The sequence below is a fragment of the Bufo gargarizans genome, chromosome 8 (assembly GCF_014858855.1).
Source record: "Bufo gargarizans isolate SCDJY-AF-19 chromosome 8, ASM1485885v1, whole genome shotgun sequence".
Taxonomy (NCBI): domain Eukaryota; kingdom Metazoa; phylum Chordata; class Amphibia; order Anura; family Bufonidae; genus Bufo; species Bufo gargarizans.
This window is the reverse complement of record NC_058087.1, coordinates 131,367,188-131,383,138: the sequence shown is the minus strand read 5'-3', so window position 1 is coordinate 131,383,138 and position 15,951 is coordinate 131,367,188. Positions and strand designations below refer to the sequence as shown.

General features: G+C 41.7%; 1 protein-coding gene across 1 annotated transcript in view; it reads left to right on the top strand.

Moving 5' to 3' along the window:
• Window positions 1-15,951, top strand: part of CARD11 (caspase recruitment domain family member 11) — a 110,466-nt gene that overhangs the window by 47,430 nt on the left and 47,085 nt on the right. The window contains exons 5-11 of the mRNA XM_044303368.1: window positions 913-1,092; window positions 2,960-3,112; window positions 3,898-4,023; window positions 5,416-5,613; window positions 7,987-8,151; window positions 8,824-8,872; window positions 9,590-9,702. Of these exons, the coding sequence (XP_044159303.1) occupies window positions 913-1,092; window positions 2,960-3,112; window positions 3,898-4,023; window positions 5,416-5,613; window positions 7,987-8,151; window positions 8,824-8,872; window positions 9,590-9,702 (984 nt within the window). The remainder of the gene's footprint in view (window positions 1-912; window positions 1,093-2,959; window positions 3,113-3,897; window positions 4,024-5,415; window positions 5,614-7,986; window positions 8,152-8,823; window positions 8,873-9,589; window positions 9,703-15,951) is intronic.

Here is a 15,951-nt window from a genome sequence, read left to right as displayed (position 1 = left end):
TTGAAAAATCCCTTCAGAGCTGGAAATGTTGTTCCCTTAATATTACCAGGTGGTCTGTTATCCTCTACATGTTGGCATAAAGTAGACACTATACAGATATGACATGGTGATCTAGGGATTAATTCGGGTTATTACAGTTGGGGTTTCAAATAATTTTTCCCCTGTCCATAAGCGGTTTTGTGGTCTGCAAATTGCGGATCCGCAAAACACAGATCCTGGCCGAGTGCAAGCCACCAAAAGGGACAAAAATAGGACACGTTCTATTTTTTGTGGGGTAGCGGAACAGATGTGTGGATGCGGACAGCAGACGGGTCTATTGTCCACATCTTTTGCAGCCCTATTTTGATGAATGAGTCCAGACCGAAACTACAGCTGTGTCCATGAGCCCTGCAGGAGAACAGTTTGCACTTTATAGAATGGAACTGGATGCCTTATATGTTTACCTTAGTAACTATAGTTACATAATTTATTAATATTGTAGACCCCCAAGGTTTCTTATTTCTCTCCCTTTAATTTAATTGATTGTCCTGGACATTTATTTGTCTGATTCAAAAGGATCTCTGGTTGATGTCCTGCAGTAATGATGTTGCGACCACTCACACAGCAAACAGTGACTGGCTGCAGTGGTCATATGCCGGGAGTTGCAACGTCCTCACTGCAGGACAGCAACCAGAGACCAGTGGGACCACCACAGAGAGGTAGTTGATTTACAAGGTAGAAATACTTATTTTATTATTGTATTCTGCTTTCAAGTTCTGTCTTAAATGTCTTGGACAACCCTTTTTACTTTTCTATTTATTCCTTACATTGGCAGTCAAACTATACCCCGATGTTTGATATATTGTTTATTCAGTGTTTAGTAGTACAACGTATACTCTTGTGTCTTTACACCCCATTTTCAATTCAATGCAGATTGACCGCCTGAAACATCATCTGAATAAAGTAGAGGAAGAGTGCAAACTGGAAAGAAACCAATCTCTTAAATTGAAAAATGATATTGAGAATCGTCCTAAGAGAGAACAAATGATGGAACTTGAGCGCGAAAATGAAATGCTAAAGACAAAAATACAAGAGTTTCAGTCATTACTTCAGGTAATGTGATTAGAAGTGGACTGCATAACATGTGATATTTTGTGGATGCTTCACAATGGATTTATTGTGCTAAAATTATATTTAATCTGTAATTTATTATCATTTTGATGTATTATTTTAATTAAATGCATAGATAGATAGATAGATAAACCCTCCTCCGTCTTCATGATGAAAATGACGCATTTGTGAAATTTTAAAGCTGAAGCCGCTAGTGCAGATTATTGTGATTGTACTGTAATAATTATCATTATGGGGTAAATGCTGCTAATGTGTTTATTTTTTATTTTATAAATTATAATTTATTTTGGAATTTCAATGCAAGTTGAATGAAAATTGTGGGTCATTTGTGATTTGTGGATATGTTGGAGCATGCTGGGAGTCGTAGTTTCACCATAGCTGGAGTGCCGGAGGTTAGCCATTACTGAGTTAACCCCTCTATACAGGATAAGCTCCCTATTAGATCCATGGGGACCTACCACTTTGACCCTCACCAATGACAAGTACCCTGCACCCTCTGCAGCCCCCCTGAAATGAATGGAGTGGGCGGTCGCACATGAGCGTGGCTGCTCCATTCATGTCTATGGGAGTTCCAGAAACAGTTACTATAGCTACTTGTCTGCTATCTCTGTAATTCCCATCGAAAAGAACAGAAAGGTAGCACACATGCCCGAACAGCCGCTCTACTAATTTCTGGGGGGAAGGGGGGCCCTGTTTTCATGATCGGTGGAGGGTCTCAGCAGTAGGACCTCCATTGATCTAATAGTTACAGACTTAATCTTACCAGAATACCTCTTTAAAGTGTCTTCCAAGCCTTTTTTTTTTACTGTTGACCTATCCTCTGAAAAGGTCATCAGTATCTGATAGGCAGTCACCCGACACCTGGGATCCCCGACGATCAGCTGTTTGAGAAGGCACCAATACTACTCTCACCTCACCAGGCACAGCGCCATACATTATATAGTGGTTGTGCTTGGTATTGCAGCTCAGCCCCATTCACTTCAATGGGGCTGAGCTGTGCCTATGAATGAACGATGAATGTTACGTCACATAGCCTAGGCAAAGCTGTGAGAAGGCCGCAGTGCTACCGCAAGCGCTGATGTCTTCTCAAACAGCTGATCAGTTGGGGTCCTGGGTGTGTGACCCCCACTGATCAGCCACAGTCCAGAGGATAAGTTATCAATGAAAACATCTCAGAAACCCCCTTTAAAGGCTATGGATACCTTTGCAATGTTTCTTAATTATTCATACTATATGCTTCCTAAATGTTAAATTAATCAATTAATCAACTTTTTAGATAGTTTTAATAAAAAAATGTTGTGCAACTTTGTTTCTGTACAGTTTGTGCACCTCCTTTACATAGCTGGCTGTGTGGCTGCTTCTGGCATAGATTAGACAGCATGCCACTCCTGTCTTCTGTTGGCTTAGGGCTGACCTCTCTCACCCCCTCCCTCTTTTGTCAGTGTTAGATATCAGAGGGGAGGGGGATGAGGTTGACATGGCAGAGAGCACCAAGAGAGGACCCCAAGTCTGCAAATGGAAAGATCACACAGTCTGTGTAGTTATAGAGAGAGGCGGACCCACAGTAGAATCTGCAGGGAGAGAGATCTTGAATGCTCCTCACCATAAACGTAGCATGCCTTTATAGCAGAAGAGGAGATTCCTCATGGGCTGTAAGCTGAAAATTATGAGACATTAAGGAGATGTGAAAATTATTGAGGTACTTTTGTCTTATAACTAAGCCCATTGTGTTTGCTGTGACTTGGAGATAACAGAGCAGAAGAGTGCTCAATACAGTATGTCTCTGGAGTCTGAAGATTTGCTGCACACATCAGGACAGTGATGGTCTTTTTTTCTTTTTAACATATAGGATGGAGGCCATAGTTTACCTGATTCCGACAAAGCCATAGTTGACATTCTTGAACATGATCGCAAAGAGGCACTTGAAGATCGCCATGAACTGGTAAACAGAATATTTAATCTTCAGGAAGAAATACGCCAAGCTGAAGATCTGAGGGACAAGGTAAAAGGTTCACAACTTTTCACTAAGCATTGTATGAACAAAGTCTAATACTATTACAGAATAAGTTGTATATTTAGGCTATGCTCTCATGAATGTTATGACAGGTCTCATCAAACACTTATGGGTTGAGTTTCTAGGTTATTTTAAGGCAAGAATCTTGCAGCGGATTATGCTGTTCTTGCCTTAAAAAAGCAATAGAAACCAGATGGGTACAGAGCCTTGAACAGTTTTTACAGCACTCGTAAAAGTTTAGAATTCTTACATTCATAATTTGTAAGATAAAACATCTATGTTCTTAATTACTTCCCCTTAATGAATCACTAAGAATAAATCCCCTGGGAATAGAATATTATGTATAAAAATGAAGAGCACAGACCGGGTGGCACTGCTCAGCCTCCTTCACAAACCCACACACTGGATCAGCCGCGACCGGATTGCAACCCAACTTCCCTTGTAAGTGGTGCTCTGCCCACAATAGTTCTTTAAGTATGAACATATAAGTAGAAAAATCGGGCAGCACTCACCAAAATTGAGAAGTAGTATTCTTTATTCCACGGATGAAATTGTGGCCAGAGGAAGCGCTGCGGCGCGAAACGGCTGTCACCACAAGTGTTTGCCTGCAGTGTGTTGTCTGCCCAATGCCTATGACAATCTCATCCATGGAATGAAGAATACTACTTCTCAATTTTGGTGTATATAACATATACTTCTTATATACCTAAGCTTCAGTCACTGCTGCACAGAATGTAGATTTTTGGATTCTTTACTCATTCTTTATTCTCTAGTACTTGGAAGAAAAAGAAGACTTGGAGTTAAAATGTTCTACACTAGCAAAAGACTGTGAGATGTACAAACACCGCATGAACACTGTTATGGTACAATTAGAGGAAGTAGAGAAGGAACGGGATCAGGTAATCTAGTCATTTATTCTATAGTGCAAAAAAGTGGTCATTTTAGACTGTACCAGAGTGCCATTAGTGGTACAGTACAGACTGGCATTTTGTGCCATGACTATATAGTCTGATACAACAACTTCTATCTAGTGTCAGAATGTATTAATTTTAGGAATAATGAGATAATTTCGTTTTGCAAGCCAAATTGGGAAAACGCACCCTCTACAGTGCGAAAGTGCAGTCTCAGGAGTCCCATTGAGCAGTTATCCTTTTCCTCGGTATCCATTGGTATTCTGCAGGGTGAATCTAGATTAGTTGTAGGTTTTAGATCATGTCTTGTTAAATGTTGTAGGGGGGGCACAGGCATCTATTGGCTAGCAGCACCGCAACAATCTGCAGTGAAAAACTAAAATTTACATTCCACTTCCCCACAGATATATCTAGATCGCATTTTGTGCAATTATTTGAGTCATCATGAAAAGTGAACTTTTGTAATTGTCCAAACTGGACAACCTCTATAGATTTGTTAATACATGTCAGTTGGGTTAATGCCTTTCCTCTCCCTTTATCCATTCACAACCAGTCTCATCACATGTATTTGTGGTCTGTGTTTCCAGTTTACGAATTAGTTTTTCAATCTTAGGTTTGATTGGATTTTTCAAATGTTGCCCCAAAACTAGGTATGAGAAAATATGTTTCCACTGTGATAGACAGTCAGGCTCCCATTGCCTACAGGCTGTATTACACCAATAGATTATCTGACAGATTTTCTGACCAATCAGATGGCAGTTTACACACACAGATCTTTTGTTATACACACCAACTATTGGTCTGATTGGACAGAAATTGGTCACATAATCTGTTGGTGTAATACAACCCTAAGGTTTTTCTTTCCTATCATAAAGCAGTTGCACTAAGCTTTATTGCCGCACAGCATGGACGGACTGGGAACCTAAAGTAGCCCTGGAAAAAATACTAAAAGTGTCCCCGTTTTGCAGTTGGCTCCAAATTGATGAAAGGCAGGGCCAGCAATACCATATTGTGGCTCATTATACCACCCCAACAGAACCAAATACCTCAGTCCATCACAAAATACTGCCAGCAGCACAAAGCACATACCCTAAAACATCCACTGGCTGGCCGTGAAGAGGGCCCAGGCGGCCCCCTGGGCATTGGCCCACCGGGAAATTTCTGTGTAAGATCTAAGGCCAATCTGCCCCTGCCACACAGGCATCATAGTTTTGACTGACTTCATTGTGTAGCAGATGCCTTGGCTAACTGATTTCAACAATGTTGCATTTTATCACATGGCAGAAAATACATTATTTATTTCTAAATGTCTTGTATTAAGATATTTGTTGTATATATTATGTTATCTATATGAGCATCATGTTTTTTCTTTAATAATAGGCATATCGTGCCCGTGATGAAGCCCAGACACAGTGCTCCCAATGCCTAATTGACAAAGACAAGTACAGAAAGCAGATCCGAGAGCTAGAAGAGAAGAACGATGAACTTAGGATTGAGATGGTCAGAAAAGAGGCAAAAATTGTGAATCTGGAATGTAAACTGAGAAGAGTACTTAAGGAGGGTGTTGCTTTGGATCAGGTGAATGTCATTTTTAGAAAAATATACGTAGTACAGAATAGAAGTAGAATTTTCACCTTCTTAAATAACATAGAACCACAGTATTAAATTGAAGAATACGATGTGTCCTAAATAGCCAGAATTTAATTCATGGAACTACAATCGGGAGATTTACTTCAGAACTCTATCTATACACTGGCTTTGCAGCACATTTATTATGTGTTTGAGACACTTTTTGCAGCTCACTAGAAAAGGGACCTTGGCCTAAAATCTGACAATGAGCACTAAAACTGCACCAGAGCTTCAACACAAAACAAGCCAACCTATAGATACTGTAAAGTTTGGTCCCTATTATTCTGCGCAATGTTCAGGTAGTGCCAGGGTCCATGGATGATAACACATTCAGCGGTGCTCATTTGTATTGGCCTGATTGCACAGGTTGATGCAAACTGATTATGGAAGGAACTATTGCTTCCGCAGTCGTTCCTCCCTCATTCTGATCTTCTGATTATCAGCAACACATCCCTGATTACAGAGGGAGAAGTGCTGCCGATAATCGGGCATCCTTCATCCTTGATTGCTCATTCTTTACCTGATCGGCTGCTCAATTATACAGGCCAATTATCAGGAATGAGCGTCCATATGAACCCTCGTTCCTGATAAGTGGCCAGAAAATTGTTCCGTTTAATAGGGCCCTTAGACAAGCTTTATCACATTTATCATATCGTATTTATCATAAAGTTTTATCATATCATATTTACAATGTCATATTTATAATATTACATCTACTATACACATTTATCATATTTATCATAAAGCTTTATCATATCATATTTACCATTTAAGGCTACTTAAACATTAGGGTTTTTTGGCGGATCCGTCATGGATCTGCAAAAACGCTTCCGTTACAATAATACAACCGCGTGCATCCATCATGAACGTATCTGGTTGTATTATGTTTCTATAGCCATGACGGATCCGTCTTGAACACCATTGAAAGTCAATGGGGGACGGATCCGTTTTCTATTGTGCCAGATTGTGTCCGTCCCCATTCACTTACATTGTGTGCCAGGACAGATCCGTCTTGCTCCGCACCACATCGCGGACAGAAAAGCACTGCTTGCAACCAAAGGGAAAGGAAATTTAAAACACTAGTGTAAAAGTAGCCTTATATTTACTATACAGATTTATCATATTTACCATATTATATTTACTATGCAGATTAATCATATCATATTTATCATACAGCTTTATCAAATTTACCATATAATATTTATCATATATTACACTGTAATACATTGGCGCATCTTTAGACTACCCGGTCAAACTTTACACTGCCTAATATGACACAGGAATAGTAAATGTCGCCCCAATGTCTTTTAACTAAACATACAGTATTTGTGTAACATAGTAACATAGTATACAAGGCCGAAAAAAGACATTTGTCCATCCAGTTCGGCCTGTTATCCACATTATTATTATTATTTATTATTTATTATCCAGAAATACATCCAGCCCTTTAAAAAGTTGGTTTTTGAAAATGTCAGAGAAATTTCCAGATTTACTTCTAAACTTCTAAGCCTTGTAACATCCCCCAAAAATAAAATGTCATTCCCAAAATGATCCTAACATGAAGAAGACATATGGGGAATGTAAAGTAATAACTATTTTTGTAGGTATTAATATGTATTATAGAAGTAGAGAAATTGAAACTTGGAAATTTGCAAATTTTCCAAATTTTGGGGCAAATTTGGTATTTTTTATAAATAAAAATGAACTTTTTTTAAACTACATTTTACCAGTGTCATGAAGTTCAATATGTGATGAAAAAACAATCTCAGAATGGCCTGGATAAGTCAAAGCGTTTTAAAGTTATCACTGGTCAGATTTGTAAAAAATGGCCTGGTCCTGAAGGTGAAAATAAGCCTGGTCCTTAAGGCGTTAAAGGTGCCTTGCAGCCATTAACAATGAAGGAGGAATATACAGTGTGATCTTCATTATTAAATTAAAGGCAGCAGCGGGCTGTTGCCAAATCAACTTTCTCAAAACTTCGCTCATCTATAGTTACTGCCTTATGCCTCATTCACATGTCAGTATTTTGGTCAGTGATTTCCATCAGTGATTTTGAGCCAAAACCAGGTGCGGATCTAAACGCAGAACAGGTGCAGATGTTTCCCTTATATCTTATGTCTGTGGAGACTCCAATCCTGGTTTTGGCTCACAATCACTCATGGAAATCACTGACCAAAACACTGACGTGTGAATGAGGCTTTACTCTGGTGATGATGATGACAAAGATGAAGGATGATGTTGTTGAGTTGACTTTTAGTCATACCACAGGTCATTTTCCTAAATGTATTTCTTTGAATTTGCCACTGTAATTTTCTCTCACAGAGTTTGCCAAGAAATCTACACATCATCATGCCCCCGAGCTCAAAGACAAATGGTCAGGATGCTGACCAGGACTCGTCAGATTCCATGGGATCTCCAGATGATAAATACTTCTTCAATGACGAATTAAAGAAAAAGAGAAGAATGAATATAAAGGGAATTCCACAAGTGTGTTGCATTCAAAGCAAATATATTCTTGTAGAAACCTAATTGAAATGATACATCTATACGCATATAGAGAGTAAGGAACTGGCAGGAGAGTTATCCTTTCCTGTATGAAGGGCACTTCTATTTTTTCTCTGGTATCATCTGGCATTAATACTCTCTGGCTATGCTGAAACACATAGGAATGTATGTAACTTTAACACATTTTATACGCTATAGACAGTGTCTACATCTGCACTAGATTCAATACATTTCCATTGGATAGCTGGTGGTCTGTCATCAGGGACATGGTCTGATTGTATAGTGATATAAATAGTGAGTGAGGCCAGTTCAGTGAGCACTAAATGTTGAATAGGACTTCACAGGACAAGATGTTACTTTCAGTTTTACAGTTAGGTTTTCAGGTTATAATGACCATTGATGGACCTTGTATGTATAGATGATGGTTATGTTGGATCTCTTCAGAATGCTAATGTTTGATAGAGCAGATTGTTCCACTTACCAAACAGTAAATGTCTATGTCATGAATTGTAGTTGTATGATAATACCTTAGTGGCTGAGTAGATTGCAAATGCAAACTATCGAGATATCTTCGGGCACAGATGGCTAACACTATACAACACTCTACTAATGTCTACTTCATTTTACTAATGTCTGTCTCATTTTGTTTCACAGATCTTGAGAGCAAAGTCTCCAAATTTCAATAAGCAGAATGAATTTCAAGGTTAGACGCGTATTCTGAACATGTGATTCTTGAGACCTATATTTGTTCTCCTGATAATTGTTGATTGCCAGTCATAGGACGTTCTGTTCTTTATAGACACCATTAAAGGGGTTAGTGTAGAAAAGCCGCTTATTAGAGAACTCAAATTTAATAGAACAGGACCCCAAGTTCACTGCCTGGGTTCGGGTAAGGGCAGTAAAGGAAAGCCTAGCTATGTCTCTGGATAAAGTTGCCCTCTTTTTTAAATGAGGTTTTCAAAGATAGTAAAAAAAAATGGGAGAAAATGGTATAAAATAAGAAAAGAATATTCACCTTTTGAATTCACTGTTCCAGTGCTGTCACTCTTGTGGTCTCCGTACGTCTTTATTTACATTGCTGCAGCAATGACATGCCTATTTACCTATGTGTACAGCATAAGAGCCCTGAGGCCAGTGACTGGCTGCAGAAGTCACATTGGTAGGTGGGCTTGCCATTTCTTAAGCTACTGTAAGTAAACAAATACTGGCGGGCCCACAGGCGAATATTGGTTCTTTTGTTATTTTGTGCCATTTTTTCCCTCTGACCATTTTTTTTTTACAATCTTGTAAAACACATTTAACTTTTTCTCCCTCATTTCACTATTTGCATTTTATATTGACTGGCTTCTGTAATGCATCTTTGTTTTATATAATACAATGCTTTTTACCAACCTGAATACATTTTCCTCATATTGTACAGCTGCTGAGGATCCTGAAATCCGGGCAGACTACAAGAACGGTCAGACGGATACAGCATTCCGTAGATCTGGGTCATACAACAACATGCCCATCAGTACTTCTGATATTCCCAAGGTATTGCCACAGAATTTTGGCATATACAATACTTTATTTAGCTTCTTGTGAAAACCTTTTTGCAAAGTTTAAAAAATACTGCAGAGTAAAAATGGCATTGGGTTTCATGGCTAAAAGAAACTAACTGCAACTTATACTTGCAAAATTGCATTCAGGTTGCTATACTTTCACTGGTTTTTCATATGTGGCCACAGTTCTATGTATGTCTCTCTTGGTATGACCACCTCACCAACCATACACTTACTGATGGTGAGGGAAAGCAGCCCTCATTCATTTAACTTACTGAGGGCTGCCCTCCCCTATCACTGTCTGCCATACACTAGTGACCCATATATTGTTCACCCGCACAATAATAACAATCAGAGCTCACCCCATGCACCATTCACATCCAGATCTCACCCCCCCACACACACAGTAATCACATTTATACTCACCATCCCCACCACACCCAACAAAGTAGTCAGCTTCTTCTTTATCCTCCCAGCAATCATTTTCCGGCTCACAAATCCCTCAAAGTAGTGAGCTGGTTTCCCATCATAACCATCCCCTAATCACCCCAGCAATCACATTCAGGCTCACCATCTTCCCGCCACCCCCTTCCTCCAAAGAATCACATTCAGGCTCACCATCTCCTCCACCTCTCTAATAGTCAGAAATATTGCTCCATATCATCCCCCAGCAATCAAATGCAAGATCACCCCCCCCCCCAAAGTAGTCAGAAAGTTGGCTCCTCATCATCCCCCTAGCAATTACATGCAAGGCTACCATCCTCTCTCCAACTGCAAACAAGTCAAAGTGCTCATTCTCCCATTTTCCCATGGTCACCATCCTGCCACCAACCCCCAAACTTGTCACAAGGCTCATTCCCCCATTTCACCATTCTCATCCTACCCGTAAACTGGTCACAGTGCTCGTTCCCCCATTCCTCCAAATTCACCATCCTCCCTCCCAACCTCAAAGTAGTCACAGAGCTTGTTCCCCTATCTCCTCAAACTCACCAGGCTCTCCTCATCCCCATTCCATTAGGACACCTTCTGTAGCAGTCCTGAGGAGGAGCATTGCAGCAGCGAGGTAGAAGGCAAGCAGCAGCGTAGCAGAGTCGCACACTTTGCTGTCGCTCCTCTTTGTTGGCTGGGGTGGGAAGTGTGCGGGGCAGGCCTTTCAGGCGTGTCATGTGCGATGCATCTGAAGGTCTTTGCGATTAAAAGGTGGCAAAGCAAGTTAGAAATGGTGACAAGACTAAAAAGCCTTGCTGTCAATTGGCGACAGATGGTGTGCCAACAGAATGCGGCCTGCGTGCCACCTCTGACATGTGCCGCAGGCTGCCGACCCCGTTCTAAATATTATATATATATTATATTTAGAATATGAATGTTCTGTGAAGACACATTTCAATTCACCTTTACTTTTAGATGTTTAGATTTTTTTCTCCTGTTTTCACTAATGCATAATTAATATTTACCAGGCATTATGTATGCGCCTAGGTGCTTTGGCAGAGATTCTGCTGAATCTCACTGTACCCTGTGTAGGTAAATACAAATCTCTCAAATATACAGTGCTCTGTGAAAGTATTCAACCCCTTGGTTTTTTCCTGTTTTGTTACATAAGAGCCTGGAATTAAAATAGATTTGAATGTTGATTTTAAGTTATAGTCCATATTGTTACAGTGGAATGAAAAAATGCCTTTTTTTTTTATGAAAAAAAACTGAAAAGTTGTATTCACCCCTTTGCTATGAAACGTCTGAATAAGGTCTGGTCCAACCAATTAAGTTCAGTCACATAATTAGTTTAATAAGATCTCCCTGTGTACAAAGTGTCACATGATGTGAGTATACGTACACCTGAGTCTCCAACACTACTAAGCAAGCAACAAGACGACCAAGGAGCTCTCCAACAGTTCTGAGATAACATTATGGCAAAATATAGATGAGGGATGCGTTATAAGAATATCTCATACTGACCATCCCACAGAGCACCATTAAATCCATGATTAAAAAATGGAAAGAATATGGTAAAGTACAAACCCAACAAGACAAGGCAATCCACCAAAATTCACTTACTGGGCAGGAGGGCATTAATCAGAGATTGAACAAGATACCAGCAGGAGTAAAAATGTTCCACAGCATAGATGGAAAGTATCTGTCCAGAGGACCACTATAAGCTGGAATAGTGGCCAGAAGAAAATGAATTTAGAAAAATACATAAGAAAACAGGTTTAGAACAGCATGTGGCAGACTCCCCAAGCACATGGAAGAAGGTTCTCTAGTCAGATGAAACTAAAATTGAACTTTTGGGTAATCATGGAAAAGGTTATATGTGGTATAACTCAAATACTTCCCATTTCTCTAATAGCACCATTTCAAGATCAAAGTATGAAAGTAGTAGCATGATGCTGTGGGAATGTTTTTCATTGGCAGAAATTGGAAAACTGGTCAGCATAAAAAAAAAGATGGATGGCAATTAGAGAAGAGCGAATTTCTCAAAAATGTCAAAAAAGATTTGATTTGATTCAAATTTATTTGCAGTGAATCGCATAAAAAAACTGCTATTTCCTGGCTGCAGAGAGCCTGTATAGTGGTGTAGAACACTGTGCCTTGCAGTAACAAGCATAGGGAGTCTGCTGTGGTAGTGAAATAATACTGTGAGTCAGTATGACAAGCACATGACAGGCGTCACTCTTAGAACCACTGCACACTTCACTTATTCGGGCAGTTACAGAGCCAAAACTGACCAAATAACTCAAGTGTCCACTCAGCCTTACAGGTCGATGTTAGCGCCAGATATAAGAAACCATGTAGAGGCCCAAGATCCTACTGTAGCGTGAAAAAGCACAGTCCTTTTACACCGACATAGTTGTCTACAGAACCTGTTCTATGAAATGCTTATACAAGTAGAGGCCCCCTGACAGAGTGGATAGGGTGTCAGCAGTAAGTTTGTGTTGATGTCACTGATTATTTTGCCTTCACCTAATCCGTCAGAACAATAACCCCACAAAAAACAGATCCTGTCTGTTGAGCATCCGCCTTCACTCCATCAGTAATCAGTAATCCATCAGTATTGCTAAAGCCAAAAAAACAGGAGTGGATCCAAAACAGAGATGACATGTGAATGGATATATTTGTATGTCTTCTGTGTTTTGTACCCACTCCTGCTTTTGGCTACCAAATCATAAGCTAATTCTGATGGGACCATACAGGCCTTACAGCTGCTACACAGACAGGATCCGTTGTGCAACTCATTTTTCCTTCCTTCTGACAGATCATAAGAAGGGTCAAATAAATTATGATGTCAACCTGGGAGAAATGCTTGAGAATTCCACAGAGTGGCCCAATGACATAGTGTTGAGGTAGCATCAGCACAAGGAGACCACAGAGTGGCCCAGTGACATAGTGGGGAGGTGGCAGCAGCATGAGGAAGCCACAGAGTGGCTCAGTCACATAGTGTTGAGTTAGCAGCAGCATAAGGAGGCCACAGACTGGCAAGGTGACATAGTGTGGAGGTGGCAGCAGCATGAGGAGACCACAGAGTGGCACAATGACAGAGTGTTGCGTTAGCAGCAGCATGAGGAGGCCACAGACTGGCAAGGTGACATAGTGTGGAGGTGGCAGCAGCATGAGGAGACCACAGAGTAGCACAATGACAGAGTGTGGAGGTGGCAGCAGCAGCATGAGGAGACCATAGAGTGGCACAATGACATAGTGTGGAGGTGGCAGCAGCAGCATGAGGAGACCATAGAGTGGCACAATGACATAGTGTGGAGGTGGCAGCAGCAGCATGAGGAGACCACAGAGTGGCAAGGTGACATAGTGTGGAGGTGGCAGCAGAATGAGGAGGCCACAGAGTGGCACAATGACAGAGTGTGGAGGTGGTAGCAGCAGCATAAGGAGACCATAGAGTGGCCCAGAGACAGAGTTGTGAGTTGGCAGCAGAATGAGTAGACCACAGAGTGGTACAATGACATAGTGTGGAGGTGGCAACAGCAGCATGAAGAGACCTGAGTGGTGAGGTGGCAGCAGCATCAGGAGACCACAGAGTGACCCGGTGACAAAGTGGGGAGGTGGGTGTAAGAAGGAGCACTTGGCATCAGATGTGTGGCATTAGGCTTGTGAAAGTATCAGAATAGTAGCTTGAGGCAGGAAGCCAGAAGAAACTGATCTCTTTTGTCAAGGTTTGGGTGAGGTAGCATGGATGATCTAATCTGATGCATCAGGCATTGGTGGGTGGAAATCCTGGCTGATCCACGCCTGATTCATCTTAACAAAGGTCAGTCTCTCTCCATATTTTGGGTGGACAGGTGAGTTTTCCTTTGGGTAACTATGGCCCCCGCCACCATAAACACCCGCTCTGCTGCCACACTACTGGCCGGGCAGGACAGCTTTTCCAGGGCAAATTCGGCCAGTTGCGGCCACAAATCCAGTTTGACTGCCCAGTAGTCCAGTGGATCTTCAATGTGTGGGTGGCAGGGTGCGGTCCAAGTATGCCACCACCTGCTGGTTCAGGTTCTGCTCCAGGTCTATCTGCTGCTGCTGGTGAGTAGTTTCTTCACTAAGTGGGTTAAGAAAGCTGCTCATCATCGACTCTAGACTTAAGCTGCTGCAGATGGAGCTGATACTGCTCCTAGCCCTCACCCTGCCACAGCAGACATGGCAGTTGAATGAGAGCACAGAGGGCCCCCCGGTCACACCTGCGAGAGGATGGACGATGGCGCAGATAGGCAGAGGCCATCTGACTACATAGGATGTCTCTATAGTAATTCAGCTTGTCCTCCCTTCCAGCACGTGTAAAAAAAGGCCCCCATTTTGGACCGGTAGCGAGGGTCCAATAAGGTGGAGAGCCAGAAGGCATCCCTTTGCCGAATGGTGACCATTCGGCTGCCACTACCCAAGCAAGTGAGCATGCATCGGGCCATTTGCGTAAGTGACTCGGAGGGACTCCATGCCTCTATCTCCACTGCATACTGCCACGGTGTGCCTGGGTCATCTGTCTCGTCTTCCTCAGCTCCCTCTTGCTCCTCTGGCTGCTCCTGCTCCTCCTCTCCTGTCACCTGTGTAGAAAAACCACCTATTTCGCTACACATTGCTTGTGCTCCAATGTCCTCCTCCTCCTTCAGTTCAGCCCCCACATGACTCATGTAGCCATGAGATGTAGGTGCCACGTCTCCAGTCCCCTGACCAGCCATATTTACCAGCATCTGTTCCAGGATATGAAGCAGTGGAATGACGTTGTTCATCCCGTAGTTCTGGCGACTGACAAATAACAAGGCCTCTTCAAAGGGCCTGAGAAAACAGCAGGTGTCACGCATGAGCTGCCACTGGCTGACATTCAAGTTACACAGGGGAGTACTCCTGTCCGCTTGGATCATCAAGAAATATGGCCTTTCTCTGTTCATATAGTCGGTTCAACATACAGAGGGTAAAATTACAACGGGTGTAAATGTTGCATATTAGGCTATGTTGGGGGGGGGGGGGTGCTTTAGAACATATAACTGCACCACACAAGAGCTAATAAGACGTAGAAATATTTCCTAGTATTACACACTGTTAATGGCTGCATCACACAACACTTGCATCCACATAACAAGAAAGGTTTGCTGGAATTACAGAGGCATCATCTATTGCAAACCTTAAAGCAGGCAATTTGGATCCCCTGTCAGTGCAGCAAGGTGTAATAGGACTGCTCCTATTACCCAGGCTATACACTCCCCTATTGCACCCTGTTATCCTTTAATAGTGTGGAATAATTCCTCCCTATCCTTTCCCTACACTTCTAATGATCTTTCCCTGAACTTCTATTCAGCAAAATAAAAGTTTTAAAGTCTTTTCTACCGCTGTCCCTAGCGCCAGCTGGCGTCTCTCTCCCTGCACTAAGTACACTGTAAAATGGCTGAATCAAAGATGGCTGAGGCTATATATAGGGCTGTGACATCACAGGGGCTGGCTGGCTGCATACTTGGCATTGTGGGTAATCCCTTGTTCCCAGAGTTCTTTGCTCCATGTCCTAACACATGCATTAGGCATTTTAGGAAAAAATTTGATTCGTTTCCACGAAGCATCAGGAAATTCGGATTCGGTGCGAATCAAATTTTTCCTGAAATTCGGATCAAATTCCACTTCATCAACTTTGATTCGCTCATCTCTAATGGCAATATATATGGGGCGATGTTTTAGGAAAACGTTTCACTCTGCCAGAGACTTGAAACTTTAAGAGACTTTAAACTTCAGACAGGACAATCACCCTAAATATACTGCT